Below are 19954 nucleotides of genomic sequence, written 5' to 3'. Positions count from 1 at the left end.
ATAGTGAGGAAAGAGTAGGATCCATGCAGGGCCACAGTGGTACTTTGTGTGTGGAGTGAAAAGATGTAGGTATGGTTCTAAAGAGACTCATTAAGATGTACACCCATGGAAACAGACCCTTGGGTCGAGTTCATCCATGCCAACTGGATATCCTTAATTAATCTTGTTCCATTGCCAGCATTTGGCCCCTGTCCTTCTAAACCCTTCCTATGCATGAACCCATCCAGAAATCTTTTAAATATTGCAATTGTACCAGTCTCCACCACTTCCTCTGGCAGTTCTTCCATACGTGCGCCATCTTCTGTGTTTCCTGTCCCATATTAAGCCTATGCCTTCTAGTTTTGGATTCTTCTTCCCAACCCTGTCCCTCCACGTCACACCCCACTCCAGGGAAAAGACCTTGGCTCTTCACCTTTTCCATGGCATTCATGATTTTATAAATGTGTATAAGGTCACCCCTCAGCCTCTGATGATCCAGCGAATATCACCCCAACCTGTTCAGCCTCTCCCTGTAGCTCAACCCTCTCCAACCCTGGCAACATCCTTATAAATCATTTCTGATTAATATTTTTTGCCAACATTCACCAGTGAAAGGAACAATATAGGTATAGAAGACAGGGAGAAGATTTGTGGTACACTGAAGGAAATCAACATAGACAGAAAGGAGGTTCTGAGTGTTCTGATAAATAGATAAATCTCCAGGGTCAGATGAAATAGCAGTCAGTTCTCTGGCACTGAGCCTAACACTGTGGCAAAGAAGGGAAGGGGGCAGAATAGAAAACTACTTGTGGTAGGGAAATCGACAGGAGATTTTGTGGTCAGGATCGGGATTCCCGGAAGGTATGTTGCCTCCCTGGTGCCAGGGTCCGGGACGTCTCCGATCGGGTATATAAGGTTCTAAAAGGGGAGGGCGAACAGCCAGAAATCGTGTTACATATTGGCACTAATGATATAGCCAGGAAAAGGATCAAGGATATAAAAAGTGATTTCAGGGAGTTAGGATGGAAGCTGCAAAGCAGGACGAAGAGTAGTGTTCTCTAGTTTACTATCGGTGCCACGAGATAGTGAGGCGAGGAACAGGGAGTGGGCGCAGCTTAACACATGGCTGCGCAGCTGGTGTAGGAGGGAGGGCTTCAGATATGTAGATAATTGGGATGCCTTCTGGGGAAGGTGGGACCTGTACAAGAAGAACAGGTTGCATCTGAACTGGAAGGTTTGCTTGAGTAGTTTGAGAAGGTTTAAACTAGTATGGCAGGGGGCTGGGAACCTGAGCTGTATACTGGAGGTGAGGGTTGATGCAGATGAGGCAATAGCAAGAGGTAGACCAGCTAGTGGGAAGGATTTTCCTGGGAAGGAACCAAGGGATCAGTTAAAGTGTGTTTGCTTTAACGCAAGGAGTATCAGAAATAAAAGTGATGAACTTAGAGCATGGATCAGTACCTGGTGCTATGATGTTGTGGCCATAACAGAGACATGGGTTTCTCAGGGGCAGGAATGGTTGCTGGATGTTCCAAAGTTTAGAGCATTTAAAAAGAATAGGGAGGGGGGGAGAAAGAGGAGGGGGTGTAGCACTACTAATCACAGCTACAGAAGCTTCCATTGTTGAGGAAGATCTGCCTACCGAGTCAATATGGGTGGAAATTAGGAACAGCAAGGGAGCAGTCACCTCGTTAGGGGTTTACTACAGGCCCCCCCCCCCCCACAGCAGCAGGGAGATGGAAGAAAGCATAGGTCGGCAGATTTTGGAAAAGTGTGGACGTAGTAGGGTTGTTGTAATGGGTAACTTTAACTTTCCCAATATTGATTGGAACCTCATTCGAGCAGAAGATTTGAATGGAGCGGTTTTTGTAAGGTGTGTTCAGGAGGGTTTCCTAACTCAGTACGTTGACAAGCCAATGAGGGGAGAGGCCATTCTAGACTTGGTGCTCGGAAACGAGCCAGGGCAAGTATCAGATCTTGTGATGGGAGAGCATTTTGGTGATAGTGATCACAACTGCCTCACATTCTACATAGCTATGGAGAAGGGGAGGATTAGGCAAAATGGGAGGATATTTAATTGGGGAAGAGGAAACTATGATGTGATTATCCATGGGTTAGGAAGCATGGATTGGGAGCAACTATTCCATGGTAAAGGCACTATAGACATGTGGAGACTGTTAAAGGAACAGTTGTTGCAAGTGATGAATAAATATGTCCCTCTGAGACAAGCAAGAAGTGGTAAGATAAAGAAACCTTGGATGACGAGAGCGGTGGAGCTTCTCGTCAAAAGGAAAAAGGTACCTTACATAAGGTGGAGGAAGCAAGGGTCAAGCTCAGCTCTAGAGGATTACAGGCAGGTGAGAAAGGAGCTCAAAAATGGTCTGAGGAGAGCCAGGAGGGGGCACGAGAAAGGCTTGGCAGTACAGATTAGGGTGAACACAAAGGCATTTTACCCTTATGTGAGGAATAAGAGATTGATCAAAGAAAGAGTAGGGCCAATCAGGGATAGCATAGAGTATTTGTGTATGGAGTCTGAGGAGGTAGGGGAAGCCCTAAATGAGTTTTTTGCTTCTGCCTGAAAGAAACGAACTTTGTAGTGAATGAAACCTTTGAAGAGCAGGTGTGCATGCTGGAATGGATAGAGATAGAGGAAGCTGATGTGCTGAAAATTTTGTCAAAGATTGACAAGTCGCCAGGCCTGGACCAGATGCTTTGGGAAACGAGAAATGCAATTGCTTCGCCACTTGCGAAGATCTTTGCATCCTCGCTCTCCACTGGAGTCGTACCTGAGGACTGGAGAGAGGCAAATGTAATTCCTCCCTTCAAGAAAGGAAATGGGGAAATCCCCAGCAATTACAGACCAGGAAGTCTCACGTCTGTCGTCTGCAAGGTGTTAGAAAGGATTCTGAGGAATAGGATTTATGACCATCTGGAAGAGCATGGCTTTATTAAATGCAGTCAACACGGCTTAGTGGGGGGCAGGTCATGCCTCACAAACCTTATCGAGTTCTTTGAGGATGTGACTAGAAAAGTTGATGAGAGTCGAGCTGTGGATGTGGTGTATATGGACTTCAGCAAGGCATTTGATAAGGTTCCCCATGGTAGGCTCATTCAGAAGGCCAGGAGGAATGGGATACAGGGGAACTTAGCCGTCTGGATACAGAATTGGCTGGCCAACAGAAGACAGCGAGTGGTAGTAGAAGGAAAATATTCTGCCTGGAAGTTTGTGGTGAGTGGTGTTCCACAGGGCTCTGTCCTTGGGCCTCTACTGTTTGTAATTTTTATTAATGACTTGGATGAAGGGATTGAAGGATGGGTCAGCAAGTTTGCAGACGACACAAAGGTTGGAGGTGTCGTTGACAGTATAGAGGGCTGTTGTAGGCTGCAGCGGGACATTGACAGGATGCAGAGATGGGCTGAGAGGTGGCAGATGGAGTTCAACCTGGATAAATGTGAAGTGATGCATTTTGGAAGGTCGAATTTGAAAGCTGAGTACAGCATTAAGGATAGGATTCTTGGCAGTGTGGAGGAACAGAGGGATCTTGGTGTGCAGGTATATAGATCCCTTAAAATGGCCACCCAAGTGGACAGGGTTGTTAAGAAAGCATATGGTGTTTTGGCTTTCATTAACAGGAGGATTGAGTTTAAGAGTCATGAGATCTTGTTGCAACTCTATAAAACTTTGGTTAGACTGCACTTGGAATACTGCGTCCAGTTCTGGTCACCCTATTATAGGAAAGATGTGGATGCTTTGGAGAGGGTTCAGAGGAGGTTTACCAGGATGCTGCCTGGACTGGAGGGCTTATCTTATGAAGAGAGGTTGACTGAGCTCGGACGTTTTTCATTGAAGAAAAGGAGGAGGAGAGGGGACCTAATTGAGGTATACAAGATAATGAGAGGCATAGATAGAGTCGATAGCCAGAGACTATTTCCCAGGGCAGGAATGACTAACACGAGGGGTCATAGTTTTAAGCTGGTTGGAGGAAAGTATAGAGGGGATGTCAGAAGTGGGTTCTTTACACAGTTGTGAGAGCATGGAATGCGTTGCCAGCAGCAGTTGTGGAAGCAAGGTCATTGGGGACATTTAAGAGACTACTGGACATGCATATGGTCACAGAAATTTGAGGGTGCATACATGAGGATCAGTGGTTGGCACAACATCGTGGGCTGAAGGGCCTGTTCTGTGCTGTATTGTTCTATGTTCTATGTTCTAAATGTATCCTAGGTTGTTGAGTGAGGAAATATCAAGAATGGTTGCAAATGTTTTGTTTTTTTCTGGCTACAAAACGTGCCAGAGAACTGGAGGTCAGCCAATGTGGCACCATTCTGCAAGAAGTGAGTAAGGGATAAATCAGGAAACTGCATGCCAGTCAGTCTAACCTCAGTTAAACTCTTGGAAGCAATTCTGGGGGACAGAATTAATCCATATTTGAAGAGGCAGGAATTAATCTAGAACAGTCAGCATGGTTTTGTTAGTGGGAGGTCATGTCTGACCAACTTGACTGAATATTTTGAAGAAGTGACCATGTGTGTCGATGAGGCCAATACTTTTAATGTGGTCTACTTGGACATTAGCAAGGCTTTCAATGAGATCTTGCTTGGGAGTTTGGTTACAAAGGTAAAAGTCCATGGGATCCAAGAAAATTTGATAATTTTGTACATCACAATCCAATTTATGGGGGACGAGGATAGTGTAGACAGGAAGAATCTTTTCTTTTCCTCCCTCTGATGAATCAATAACCAGGAAGTATAGATTTAAGGTAAGAAGCAGAAAGTTCAGAGGAGATGTGAGGAAAACCATTTTCACCTAGAGGGTGATGCGCATCTGAAACTCACTACCAGAAGGAGTCGTCGAGGCAGAAGCCCAGATAACCTTTAAGTATTTAGGTGTGCTGTTGCAATGGCAAGATATAAAAGTCTATGGACCAAGTGCTGGAAAATAGAATTAGAATAATTACGTGGCAGTCTTTGACTGGCATAGACACAATGGGCTGAAAATCCTTTTTCTGTGTTGTCAATCTCTCTGACTCTTTGACAAGTTGGTACAATAGGTAAACATGAAGTCTAATTAAAGAAGTGTGAGGTGATACACTTTGGTAGGAAGAATATGGACAAACAATATAAAATAGAATAGAATAAAAAAAACTTAAGGCAGCAGGAGAAGGCAATGCATGTGCGCACAGATCACCGAAAGTGACAGCTCAGGTGGAGAGAGAAGTTCATCAGGCAGATGGTATTCTGGGCTTTATTAATAGGTGATTAGAGCAGAAGAGCAAGGAGGTTTTACTGAACTTACATAAAACACTTGTACAACCTCAGCTAGAATATTGTACACAATTCTGGGCAGCACTACATTGTAAGCATAAAAACAAGTGCACAAGAGATTTACAACACCAGTTCCAAAGCTGAGGAACTTCAGTTTTGAGTATAAATTGTAGGGGTTATGACTGTTCTCCTTGGAGAAGAGAAGGCTAAGAGGAGATCTAAAGGAAGGTATGGATCGAGTAGATAGGGAAAAACTGTTCTTGTTATAAAAGAATTGAGAATTGCAGGGCATAGGTCCTAATGTTTTGTTGTGTGATTAGTTGAACAAATAACATTTGAATTGATCAATATTTTAACATGTACAGGATCAACAAGTTTTTAAAAATTGTCCTTTTGATTCTTTAAGCTTAACATTTTTCCTCAACAGGAGTTGTATCTTCTCATGCAGAAATCTGGTTCTTGGACAGAGCACTTTACTGGCATTTTCTATCAGATACGTTCACAGCCTACTATCGACTTATGCTTGTTCACTTAGGATTGCCCCAATGGCAGTATGCATTAACAAAATACGGGATTAGCCCTCAAGCTAAGGTAGGAAGTGCAGTTTTTTTTAACATTCTGTAACGTCAGACATATTTCTCTTTCAATAATTAAGAAGGCAGATCTGCAAAACTAAAGTCCAGTTCTCAGTGGGGTTATGATGCTTTCTTTGAGGTGGTCTCATAAATTTTTAAAAATGACATTCAATTCTTCATTACTTTGGAGAAGATACATGCAGTTGTCATGAAAAGTTGTTCCTGTCATATTTAATTTGTGTTCCTGTAGAGAATCATCACTTTCCATATGTTACTTCTTGTTGGCACTTTGTCACAATGAAAGGCATCCTTAAATTAATTGGAATGCAAATAATCTAAATAAAAAGTAAACCTTCAAAATGATTGTAACAACTGTTCTCCTATGGACCATTGCTTATTACTTAAATTCCTCTGGAATCCTGGCAAACTACGGCAACAGTTTGCTAGAAATTCTCAAAATTGGTCAATTATTCTGATTTGTCAACTTGTATATATCTTAATATTTATGCAATTAAGTTTGTGAGTTAATGTGTTACTATCTTATAAATATTTTGCCTCAATGTTGCCATTAAAAACAACTGTCAAATTCTTCCATAACATTTGGGAAAATCAAATTTATTTAATTAAATATTTTCTTTATTTTCAGCAATGGTTTAATATGTACAAGCCTGTTGCCTGTAGTGCCAGTCTTGTAGCAGAGGATGCTATTACTTTTACTAACAAGCTGGATCCCAGTCTAGTCTTTAAGAACAGAGCCAAGCTCCAGAATCCAAAGAAAAAAGCTTGTGCACAGCTACCTGCGCCTCAGAAAAGTCAGACCAGCCTGGTCACTAGCAAGAATCCATCACAAGTCGGAAGTACCACAAAAAAAATGATTCCTTAATTTTTATGTTGTCATCCATAGCAATTGCAACATAATCTTCCCTCTTGGTATTGCCACTATTGCCGTCTGAACTGCAGTGTGTACAGTTCTGCCACAGAAGGGCAGATCATAAGTTCTGATGGTAGGAGTGCAAAACTGGATGATTGCAAATACAGAAAAAAGCAGGGCTTTAATGTTAATGATGTACATCATGATACAAATGCATGATTTTTAAATATTGCTGGAAATTATAAAAACAAATCCAGTGTTATGATGAAATTTTTATTGGAACTGTTTCAGAATTACTGAATCCACAGTTCTTTCTAATAAGTTTTATTCCAATTTCACAGCTGTTTGAAGCCTAAATGAAGTTCTGTAAATGGTGTCTGGGCTATTATGAGTTTCTGTATCATCCTCCTCTGTAAGATTTCAGTTGGATTTGAAGCTCCCACATCATAATTTTAGACAGAAAATAAAGTGGGCTGTAATAATCAGTCCAGTGCAATAAGAATGCTGATGGTATCCCAGAATTAATGGAACTACCAACATTCTTCATGTACTGAATTGTTTGTTATAGTTTGGCTCATTCCAGAAGTCCATTTACATTCAGTTTACCAGAAAAAGCATTGCACAAACAGATAAACAAATTTGTGTGACAAGAGCCTTGAATTTTCAAAAGGACAACCTAGTTAACAAATAATAAAATTATATTCTTATAGGACCTTAACCACTGAAGGATAGCCAACATATTACATGTTTTCAACCTTTAGCATGCAATTGCTGATAAAGTTATTCAAAAGAGAAGTTAATTAGTTCAATTGAACTAGAGAATTTCTCTTTGTTCTCTTCACAGGCTTAAATGAATGAATCTAAAATGCCAAAACAAAACTGGTCATTTCAACAAAAACTTTTTTCAGTCCTGTGCTTCTTAGTATTTTTCTTCATGTCTTTAACGTATCTGACTATAATCCAAGCAAAATAAAAGAAATGTCTCCTATGCCTGGGACAGTTTTAATAACTGTGGAAAGCTCCCCATCTCATTTCAAGTTTAATCACTTGTTTTAATTTTTCAGATCACATGTCAAGAAATCTAATTAAGGAGGTTATTGACCTTTTCTTGTGTGTCTGGTATCTAAAATTAATTCATACAATGACCTTACCATTATGGTATTATTTTCCAATTGAAACTATAATGGTATTGTAGCTATAACTGATCTTTGATGCAAGGATCTTTCTACCTGTCTTCACAGAACTGCAATTTGTACAAACATTTTCCATTTCCCTGAAATTGCTAGGAATTGCCATACCTGTCCATTTATGTTTATGCTGCAAAATTTGATGCCAAAGTGAATTATATTTTGATCCCACTGCTTGAACATACGGTTCAATAGGAACTATTAAAAATGTTTTCAAGTAGTTTTCTGTGGCACTACCTGCTGCTACATTCAAGTTAATATGGCAATGACATTGATAGGCTATCGACACCCATGGTAACTTTGATATTTGACTTTTATATATGCCATATGTTCATGTAAGGCGCAACACAGTTACACTGTTGGTATCACTGTAGATGCGTATCTTGCCAAATTTAGCATTTCCTACTCATACAATGCAAATAGAGACTTTGGAGTTTATTGGTAGTATAATTTTATTTAACTTTATGTACAATTGCTACCTATCTGGAATATCGAATAATATTTAAATGTCACAGATTAAATTATTCATATATATTTCTCTATAAATGTTTGATCATTACAGAAGACCAGTAATCAGTATTGTATATGTTGTATTGTACCTTTCATTGAACATCTGTCTCTTTAATATGTGCTTAATGAAGTGCCACACAGTACATTTTATTATTTGCACAATGAAGAAAAATTGCACTGAACAACCACATAGAATTTGAGATGTGCGTATAGGTTTACATTTTTGGTAGGACTTAAGAACATAGAACATTACAGTGCAGTACAGACCCTTAGGCCCTCGATGTTGTGCTGACCTGTGAACCAATATTTGTGAAATATTTGCAAGATATTCTGTCAAATATGCATGTCAACTGTAATAACTCCTGTTTGTGTAAAGTTTCCATTAAGCAAATAGAAAATGAAATGCAAGGACCATTTTCTAACTTTCCCTTATTTTGTCCAACTTAAATTGTTTATTTGTTATCACTATTAATTGAGTACAGTTCAAATAGAGAGCAAATTTTAATGTTTACAGCCTGTATTAGAAAGTCAGTTTCTGTACTATTGTATGATTTTCTATTTCAAATTTATATCAAATTACGGTATGTTAATGATAAAGTTAGTTTGGCCACCTTTCCAGCTACCTTAACTCTTTAACTGGAAACGCACTCAATGTTTTAGAAACTAATCTGAGTTGTCAACAAGAGAAATCATGTGTATGATCTTATTTTTGAATGATTTACAGTAATAACTTGCTCCTTTTCAAGACAGACTTGTTCATTTTTTCCAGAAAGCACCGAATAATAAAACAATATAACTAAACAACTTCTTACAAAATATATGTACACAAGTGAGTAACTAAACATGGGTGTGAGGTAATTTGGAGTGTGGAGACAACTTTAAAAGAATAAAATCAACCGATAATATAATTTGCATTTTCTTGAGCAAGGCATCATTTTGTTTGGCGGTCCTTCGTCCTCCGTAAAGGTGTACACACTTATCACACAATGCTTAGAGACAATATAATGAGTTCTTCTTAAAACAAGGAACAAAACTTAAGTTTTGCAAAAATCACCGGCAAGGTACAACTGCTAGCAATGGGAAAACAATTAGAAGGCAAAAGTGAAGACTAGTGTCTATATATAATATTGAAAGGAGATATCACATTTGTGACAAACTTGGTGATTTTCTCTATTAACGTCTTGGACTCAGGAAATTCTTACCCTTGTTAAGAAAATGAGTGACATGGCCATAGGAAGTCATATGTTTTAAAAAGAGTTCTCTGCCAATAATGGAAGAATTGTAAGAAACTGTGGAAAGCTAATTTCACTGAGACTTCACAAATTCTTGCTGAGTCATGCTTCTGTAAACAACAAAGCTATAACTGCTTCATAGAATTTTGATTGACATTATGAAAGGTATTTACTAGGAAATGAGGAGGGGTAAAAACGTTAATATTATGTGCCCAGTTGTTTTCATGGTTTCTTACCTTTACAGCCACAGTGTGCACTTCTATGCACAGCTCAGAATTAATAAAATTAAATCACACTTCAGAATGTATTGTATCATTTGAAGTCCTATTTTTCATTTAAAAATCAAAAGCATCTTGAACGTACATTACCAAGCATATAACTTTATCTGCAGGCCTAAGAAACAGCTGCTTTGAATCAACACCCCATTCACACCATAAACATTCACTTGCTCAGCCATTAGCACACAGTAACAACAATGTGTATCATCTCCAAGATACACTGCACTAACTTTTCCAAAGGCAAGGGTGATGTGTAGGTAGACGGTCGTACTCATTGGTGAGTGATGAGTATCTAGTGGCCCATTCTAATATTCTGCAGACATGGGTTCAAATCCATGTGGCTGATGGTGAAATTTGAATTTAAAAATCTAGAGTTTAAAGCGAACCTAATGTTGACCATGAAATTTCTGTGGTGAAAGTGAGGACTGCAGATGCTGGAGATCAGAGTCAAGATTCGAGTGGTGCCAGAAAAGCATAGCCGGTCAGACAGCAGGGATTTTCCTGCTCCTCGGATGCTGCCTGATCTGCTGTGCTTTTCCAGCACCACTCTGATCTTGATCATGAAATTTCTGTGATTGTCATAAAAGTCTCACCTGGTTCACTAAAGCCCCAGTGTCCTTTGGGGAGGAAATCTGCTATCTTTACTGGCCTACATGTGACTCCAGACCCACAGCAACATGGTTGACTCAACTGCTCTTTGAGGATGGGCAAGAAATTGTTTAAACACTCCAAATATCCTTTTTAAAAAAGTTAATCACTTATTTTGAATGTATCAATGATTTGGAGTTGGAAATCAAATGTGACATTACAAATTTTGTGGGTAATATAAAGCTGAGCAGGGAGGATATTGCAAAGAAGACATAGAGTGGCTTTAGGAGGATTTGAACAGGCTTAGTGAATTGGCAAGAATATTGCAGATGAAATATAACGTGGCGAAGCATGTTGTTTTTCCACTGTGCGAAGGTGTCCTTGTCGACAACTCACTGAAGGCTGATGTGCAGGTGCAGCAAGCTAGTAGGAATGTTGGCCTTCATTGCAAGAGGATTTGAGTGCAAGAGCAGTGAAAGCTTGCTTCAGTTGTACTGTTTTTGATCTCTTTTCTCAGGAAAGGGATTATTAAAGCGAGTGCAATGAAGGTTCACCAAACATGTTCCTGAGATGACAGGACTGTCTGATGAAGAGACATTGGGCAAACTGGGCTTCTATGCCAAGATTGAGAGGTGATCTCATTGGAACTTACAAAATACTTAAAGGGATAAACAAGGCAGATGCAGATAAAACATTTCACCTGTTTGGAAATTCTAGAAGCTAAGGGGGATGCCACTTCAATCTGAGATGAGGAGAATTTTTGTTTTACTCAGAGGATTGTGAGCATTTGGAATTTTGTACCATAGGGGTTTGGAACCTCCGTCTTTGAGCACTTTTAAATTTGAAAATCACAAAACACCAGTTTATAGTCCAACAGGTTTAATTGGAAGCACACTAGCTTTCGGAGTGCCGCTCCATCAGGTGGTTTTAAATTTAAGAATCTAGATTTCCAATGGGCTACGTGATTATGAGTATGGAATGGATAAAAGGCATTGATCAGCCATGATCACAGTGAATCTGGTTGAGTGGTCTACTCCTATTCTCATGTTCCTGCAAAGTCATATGCAAATAAGCAGGTGTTAATAAGTTCATATATGCTTTTAAGTCATTGTGCATGCCAAAGAGATCAGAAAAATAAAGATTATCTTTTAAAAGTCACTTTTGTGACAAAGGTTGTCACGGAATGGTATTTTGTCATTTGAAAACTTTGGGTTCTAGCACAATAGCTTAGTGGTCAGCACTACTGCCTTACAGCAATGCCAGCCAGGATGACTGTGTGGAGTTTGCATGTTCTCCCCATGTCTGCATAGATTTCCACTGGGTGTCCCGGTTTCCACCCATAGTTAAAAGATCTGCAGGTTAAGTGAATTGGCCGTGCTAAATTGCCCTGTAGTGTCCAGGAATGTGCAGGCTAAGTGGAGTAGCCATGGTAAATGCAGGGTTATGGGGATAGTGTTGAGAGGATCAGTGCAGACTTGATGGGCCAAATAGTCTCTATCTTCACCATGGAGACCCTAAGTGGAGCAGAACCATCAAAAGTTGATTTGAATTTCAGTGTTGTGTGCATCAAGGGGCACGACATAGCAATAGATTGAGAAAGGGGGAGGTGTAAAGAGACCTGAGTTCTTCTTAGAGCAGTTGCTGACGGTAAGTGTGTTGGCACAGCAGAAAGCAAATGATATGTTGGCCTTCATAGCTAGGAACGTTAAAGTGGAAATAGAATGATCTTGAGATTTCAATACTTGTGAGGTTATTATTAAGAGAAAAGGATTTACTTTTTTATATAATACCAAAGTAAAGACCAAGTAGTTATTTATGATTTAAAATAGTTTTTTTTCCTTTCATGTGCAATAAGTTTTAGTGTCCTTTTGTTCAAAGTACTTTATAGACCTCTTTTAGATATCTTCAGTGTGGTGCTGGAAAAGCACAGCTGGTCAGGCATTATCCAAGGAGCAGGGAAAACAACGTTTCGAGTATAAAGTTCTTCAGCATTCCTCATGAAGGGCTTATGCTTGAAACATCAATTCTCCTGCTTCTCAGGTGCTGCCTGACCAGCTGTGTTTTTCCAGCACCACACACTCAACGCTGATCCCCAACATCTGCAGTCCTCACTTTCTCCTGGATGTGTTCAGTGATCTGCTACCACAGTAAACAAATTACAAAAATAATACTTCAAGTCTATCAAACCAAGTTACACTTTGGGATCTGCATTGTCTAGCATATATTACTATCAGTTGCGTTTGTACCAGTTCCATTTTGGTCAAAAGGAAGTCAGGTTAATAAAATTTTGTTTGGAATTCTTAAAACTGTGCAAAGGAGCTACTTTTGGCAAATAACCAAATTTTTAAGTATCTGCACTACTGAAAGTTTCCTCCAGCTACCATCAGTGGCTTACTGGAATAGTCAATCCATTCCTGAGGCACTTTTACGTGTTCATGTCAACTCAAAGTTATACTGCATTAACTACAGCATTGCTTGTGGACAATCAACCCAAACTGACAATGAATGACTCGCTGCAGGGATAATGGATATTCTTTCAGAGTGCATCAATGCAGATTATTTATTTATTGAATAAGGCTATCACTGACAGGATTCTCCTGCTCCTTGGATGCTGCCTGACCTGCTGCGCTTTTCCAGCAACACATTTTCAGCTCTGATCTCCAACATCTGCAGTCCTCACCTTCACCTATCACTGACAAGGCCAGCATTTGTTACCCATTGTTAGTTGCCCTTGAGCTGATGGCTTGCTAGTCCATTTCAGAGGGAAATTAAGAGACAACCTCATTGCTGTGAGTCTGGATTCACATGCAGGCCAGACAGGTATGGATGGCAGATTTCCTTCCCTAAATGGTATTAGTTAGCAAGATGAGTTTCTTGGTCACCATTACAGTAGGTAACTTTCAATTCCATTTTAAATTAATTGAATGTAAATTCCACCAGCAGTTGAGATTTGATTTGAATCCTTATTCTCAGAGTATTCGCCTGGTCTTCTGCTTTACTAATCCAGTGATATTATTTCTATCTCCTGTGTGCAAATGTCAGTAGTTACAGTGTTCAATAGCATATCAGTGTTCACCAATATTGGGACTACAAAATCTGGGCTGCTTTTATTTCTAATTGTAGAGCAATCAGAAGGTGTCACTCTTCTCCAGAAAGTTGTTGATAAAACTGCAAAAATAAAGAAAACATGTTTAAATGCCTGTTCCAAACACACTAATTACCTATAAAACTACCTGCTTCTAGTAGGAGCAGGTATAGTGGAGGTGTAGTGGACAGCGAAGAGGGTTACCAGGATCTTGACCACGTGGGCCAATGGGCTGAGAAGTGACAGATGGAGTTTAATTCAGATAAATATGAGGTACTGCATTTTGGGAAAGTAAGTCTTAGCAGGACTAATACACTTAATGGTAAGTTCCTAGGGAGTGTTGCTGAATAAAGAGACCTTGGAGTGCAGATTCGCAGCTCCTTGAAAGTGAAGTCGCAGGTAGATAGGATAGTGAAGAAAGCATTTGGTATGCTTTCCTTTATTGGTCAGAGTATTGAGTACAGGAGTTGGGAGGTCATGTTGCAGCTGAACAGGACATCGGTTAGGCCACTGCTGGAATATTGCATGCAATTCTGGTCTCCTTCCTATCAAAAAGATGTTGTGAAACTTGAAAGTGCTCAAAAAAGATTTACAAGGATGTTGCCAGGGTTGGAGGATTTGAGCTATAGGGGGGTGCTGAACAGGCTGGGGCTGCTTTCCCTGGACCGTCGGAGGCTGACGGGTGACCTTATCGAGGTTTACAAAATTATGAGGGGCATGGATAGGATAAGTAGGCAAAGTCTTTTCCCTGGGGTTGGGGAGTCCAGAACTAGAGGGCATAGGTTTAGGGTGAGATGGGAAAGATATAAGAGACCTACGGGGCAACTATTTCACACAGAGGGTGGTGCGTATATGGAATGAGCTGCCAGAGGAAGTGGTGGAGGCTGGTACAATTGCAACATTTAAGAGGCATTTGGATGGGTATATGAATGGGAAGGGTTTGGAGGGATATGGGCCAGATGCTGGCAGGTGGGACTAAATTGGGTTGGGATATCTGGTCGGCATGGATGGGTTGGACCGAAGGGTCTGTTTCCATGCTGTACATCTCTATGACTCGAGTGAACAAATTCCAAAAGATCAGTCAAATTCTTTCTTTAGGTATTTTTATTGAAAAAAGAAGTTTTTAAAGATTTTTTTACAAAATTACAGAAGTAATACAAACAAGTATAAACATCAATATAAAATTAAATAAATAAGATTTTTTTAAAAATCAAAAAAAGGAGAACGAAAACCCCAACTAACTACTAATCTATCCTACAAACAACCAAAACATAAAATAGAATATCATGCATTATTATCAATAAACAACAAAATAATTAAATAACTAGATACATGCTCAAAATAGGTTTATATCAAGTCATAATAAAACACGTATTTATACGGGATTCCTCCACCCGGGGGTCCCCGTGCCAGCCAGAACCATTACCACAGCCAGACAAAAGCCCTAGACAGTATGGCCAAGATATGTGTGTCAATATAATTCAGAAAGGGCTGCCATGTTTTGTAGAATAATTCAATTTTTTGGTGCACCATATTTGTGAGGAAGTCAAGGAGGATATATTCCATGGCTAACCTGTGTCAGTTCGAACGTCCTGGAGGGCCTTCAGCTACCCAATTCACTAAGATATTTTTCCTTGCACAGAAAGAAAGAATGGTAAATAATTTCCTCCCATACACATCCAGGGAGGGAAAATCTGAAGAACCCAAAAGCAGGGACACTGGATCCAATCTAATCTCCTTATCCAAGATCTCTGTCAAGGCATTCGCTACTCTGTCCCAATACCTACAGATCTTATGGCATGTCCATAGACAATGTGTGAGAGTGCCAACTTCTATTTTACATTTAGGACACATTGGGGATGTTGCTGCATTGAACTTTGCAAATCGTTCAGGAGCCATATGAGCCCTGTGGAGTATCTTTAATTGAATAGCCTGAATTCTATTACAAATAGAGATCTTTCTGGCATTTTCCCAGATGTCCTCCCACATTTCTAATGAGACTTCCAACCCTAATTCTTGATTCTGAGTTTTAATAATCATTTCATGTCCTTAGATACTTTATTATATAATGAGTGATGAAGAGTACTAACTGAGAGGGGGCCCCATCGGCCATAGCACTCCCCTTTCCCTATCTGATTTGTAGGGATTAATTATCAACGTGGTCTTCTTTCGTATATAATCTCGTATTTGGAAGTACCGAGAAAGGTCCCTGTTAGGCAGTCCAAACCTCTGGTGCAACTGCTCAAAGGACATCATAACCTCTCTATCGAATAGGTCTCCCAAGCAGAAGATACCTCTAGACTTCCAAGTTTTAAATGTTGCATCTGTCACACCTGACTGAAATCCCAGTGCTCCCATTATAGGAGTATAAGGGGAGGTTTTTTGCAGGTTACCCTCATCTTGTCACAGTATCCTCCAGGCTTTAATTGTATTTAATACAATAGTGTTTTTACAGTAGTCCATAATAGCTCTCATCTTGTCCATAAATAAAAGATTGATGAGGGGACATTTTACTGGGAGGTCTCAATATCTAACCAGATTGATTGCGGGTCACAAGCGACCCAATCAGCTACATAAGATAATAAGGAACTCAATTGATACCTCCTAAAATCTGGAAAGTCCAGTCCTCCCCTTGCTTGTGGGAGCTGCAGCTTTGCTAATTTGATAAGGGGCTGTTTATGATTCCAAATAAAGGAGCCGAGCCAGCCTTAGAGCTTATCTAACACCTGTCTCGGCAGCAAAAGGGGGAGCATTCTCAGAGGATATAGAAGACAAGGTAGAATATTCATCTTAACTAGGGCTACTCTGTCTAATCAGGATATTGGGAGATCTCCCCAGCACTGAGGGTCCTGTCTTATTTTCCCTAATAAGTGCACGAAATTAGCTTTATATAGCTGACCAAACACTGGGGTGATAAAAATTCCTAGGTACAGAAAACCTTTAAGTGACCACCAAAAGGGAAAGCAAGATCTGTCCGGTAAATTGAATACACTGGCAAGACTTCCCAACGGCATGGCCTCAGATTTCACAAAATTAATTTTATAGCCTGAAAATATCCCAAATAAATTGATCACTTGGATTAGACAGGGCACAGATATCAAAGGATCACTTAAGAAGAGGAGGACATCATCAGCATATAGAGTAATTTAATGTTTGCCCCATCCAACCCATTATGTTCGGGTCAGTTCGTATAGCTTCCGCCAGTGGTTCAATCACTAGTGTGAATAATAATGGTGAAACAGGACATCCCTGACGATAACCCCTGCCAACACTAAAGCTATCTGAACTTAAACCATTGGTGATCACCGCTGCTTTGGGATCATTATATAATACTGAAACCCATTTAATAAATACCTCTCCAACACCGAGCCTTTCCAGTGTATAAAAAAGATATGGCCATTTTACCTGATCAAATGCCTTCTCTGCATCCAAGGAGACAGCTAAACCCGGTATTGTTCCCTGTTGACAGGCTTGTATCATATTTAAGACCCTTCTAATATTATTAGTTGACCTGTGGCCCTTTATAAACCCTGTCTGGTCCTCTTTTATGATGTATGGTAAGACCCTCTCCAATCTTAATGCCAACTATTTAGAAAGAACTTTGAAATCCACATTTAGTATGGATATGGGTCTATATGATGAGCGATCTTCTGGGGCCTTTCCCTTTTTAGGAATAAGAGAGATGTTTGCTTCTCTCAACGAAGGTGGGAGGCAGCCCTGACTATGCAAATAATTATATATATTTATGAGAGGCCCGGCCAGTTCCCCGATAAATTCTTTATAGAACTCAGCCTGGAATCCGTCTGGTCCAGGCGCCTTTGCCACTCTGAAGCTGCCTATCTGCGTCGAGTACTTCCTGGGTTATCAGGGGGCATTCAAGATTGACACCTGCTCCGAGGTTAAGCCCAGAAGGGCCAAATTTTTAAAGAAGGATTCCATCTTCTCAGTTCTATCCTCACAGTCCTGCGATTTATACAGTTCAAAATAGAACTTGCTAAAGGCTGTATTGATCTTTTTACGATCACTAGTCAGGGTACCAGCATCTTTTTCTAATGCACACAATGGCTTGAGGAGCCTTTTTCTTTCTAGCAAGGTATGCTAGATATTTGCCAGGCTTGTCGCCATATTCAAATAATCTCTGCTTTGCGAATAATATTTCCCTCTTTGCTGTTTGGGTAAGTGCATATTCAAGGCTGCGTATTTAAGGGCTGTGATCCTTTGTAGCTTTGTAGCCTGTTAAGATACATTGTCTCAGCTGCCTTCAAGCGAGCCTTGAGCAGGCGCTGTTGGTCTCCGTTTGTCTTTTTCGGCTCACAGAATATGAGATGACCAGGCCTCGCACATAGGCCTTAGTGGTCTCCCACATCATTGACGGGTTATTGGCCGTACCTGAATTAATTTCCCAGAAGGTTTTGAATTCCTGCGAAAAATACTTTATAAATTTGCTATCCTTCAATAAGAAGGGATCCATACGCCAATGTCGGGGGCCTATACCATCATCCCTAAACTTGACTTCCATATGCCCCCTTGACCATGACCCCACCTCCCACCACCAAACCATCATCTCCCAGACCATCCATAACCTCATCACCTCAGGGGATCTCCCAACCACTGCCTCCAACCTCATAGTCCCACAACCCTGCACCGCCCGTTTCTACCTCCTGCCCAAAATCCACAAACCTGACTGCCCCGGCCGATCCATTGTCTCAGCCTGCTCCTGCCCCACAGAACTCATCTCTGCATACCTCGACAACTACGTTCGGGACACCACCCACGTCCTCCACCGCCTCCATGATTTTCGCTTCCCTGGCCCCCAATGCCTTATCTTCACATGGACATTCAGTTCCTATACACCTCCATCCTCCATCACGAAGGCCTCAAAGCCCTCCGCTTCTTCCTTTCCCGACGACCCAACCAGTACCCTTCCACTGACACCCTCCTTCGACTAACTGAACTGGTCCTCACTCTGAACAACTTCTCTTTCCAATCCTCCCACTTCTTCCAAAGCAAAGGAGTGGCCATGGGCACCCGCATGGGCCCCAGCTATGCCTGCCTCTTCGTCAGATATGAGGAACAGTCCATCTTCCGCAGCTACACTGGAACCACACTCCACCTTTTCCTCCGCTACATCGGTGAATGTATCGGCGCTACCTCGTGCTCCCACAAGGAGGTTGAACAGTTCATCCACTTTACTAACACCTTCCACCCCGACCTCAAATTTACCTGGACCGTCTCAGATTCCTCCCTCGCCTTCCTAGACCTCTCCATTTCTATCTCGGCGACCAACTCAACACGGACATTTAGTATAAACCGACCGACTCCCACAGCTACCTAGACTACACCTCCTCCCACCCTGCCCCCTGTAAAAAACACCATCCCATATTCCCAATTCCTTCGCTTCCGCAGCATCTGCTCCCAGGAGGACCAATTCCAATAGCGAACAACCCAGACGGCCTCCTTCTTCAAAGACCGCAATTTCCCCTCAGACATGGTTGACAATGCTCTCCACCGCATCTCCTCCACTTCCCGCTCCTCCGCCCTTGAACCCCGCCCCTCTAATCGCCACCAGGACAGAACCCCACTGGTCCTCACACACCACCCCACCAACCTCCAGATACATCGTATCATCCTTCGTCATTTCCGCAACCTCCAAACAGACCCTACCACCAAGGATATATTTCCCTCCCCATCCCTATCAGCGTTCTGGAAAGACCTCTCCCTCCGTGACTCCCTCGTCAGGTCCACACCCCCCACCAACCCAACCTCCACTCCCGGCACCTTCCCCTCAACCGCAAGAAATGCAAAACTTGCGACCACACGTCCCCCCTCACTTCCCTCCAAGGCCCCAAGGGATCCTTCCATATCCGCCACAAATTCACCTGCACCTCCACACACATCATTTACTGCATCCGTTGCACCTGATGTGGCCTCCTCTATATTGGGGAGACAAGCCGCCTACTTGCGGAACGTTTCAGGGAACACCTCTGGGACACCCGCTCCAACCAACCCAACCGCCCCATGGCTGAACACTTTAACTCCCTCTCCCACTCCGCCAAAGACATGCAGGTCCTTGGCCTCCTCCATCGCCAGACCATGGCAACACGACGCCTGGAAGAAGAACCTAGGAACCCCCCAACCACAAGGGATGATGTAGATTTCTCCAGCTTCCTCATTTCCCCTCCCACCACCTTTTCTCAGTCCCAACCCTCGGACTCAGCACCGCCTCCTTGACCTGCAATCTTCTTCCCGACCTCGCCGCCCCCACCCCCTCTCCAGCCTATCACTCTCACCTTACCTCCTTCCACCTATCACATTCCCAACATCCCTCCCCTAAGTCCCTCCTCCCTACCTTTTATCTTAGCCTGCTTGGCACACCTTCCTCAT

The 19954-nt window shown here is 41.6% G+C and overlaps 1 protein-coding gene across 5 annotated transcripts in view; it reads left to right on the top strand.

The window, feature by feature from the left end:
* Positions 1-9922, top strand: part of tpgs2 (tubulin polyglutamylase complex subunit 2) — a 56000-nt gene extending 46078 nt beyond the window's left edge. For 3 of the 5 annotated variants that reach the window (XM_072572904.1, XM_072572881.1, XM_072572886.1), the window contains 2 exons: positions 5672-5835; positions 6466-9922. In XM_072572904.1, the coding sequence (XP_072429005.1) occupies positions 5672-5835; positions 6466-6702 (401 nt within the window). In that variant the 3' untranslated portion in view covers positions 6703-9922. The remainder of the gene's footprint in view (positions 1-5671; positions 5836-6465) is intronic. The other 2 variants (XM_072572896.1, XM_072572914.1) reach the window with 2 other exon arrangements.
* The last annotated feature ends 10032 nt before the right edge of the window (positions 9923-19954 follow it).

Source organism: Chiloscyllium punctatum, chromosome 1 (genome assembly GCF_047496795.1).
Source record: "Chiloscyllium punctatum isolate Juve2018m chromosome 1, sChiPun1.3, whole genome shotgun sequence".
Lineage (NCBI taxonomy): Eukaryota > Metazoa > Chordata > Chondrichthyes > Orectolobiformes > Hemiscylliidae > Chiloscyllium > Chiloscyllium punctatum.
Note: the sequence above shows the minus strand (reverse complement) of the source record. Positions and strands in the feature narration are given on the sequence as shown.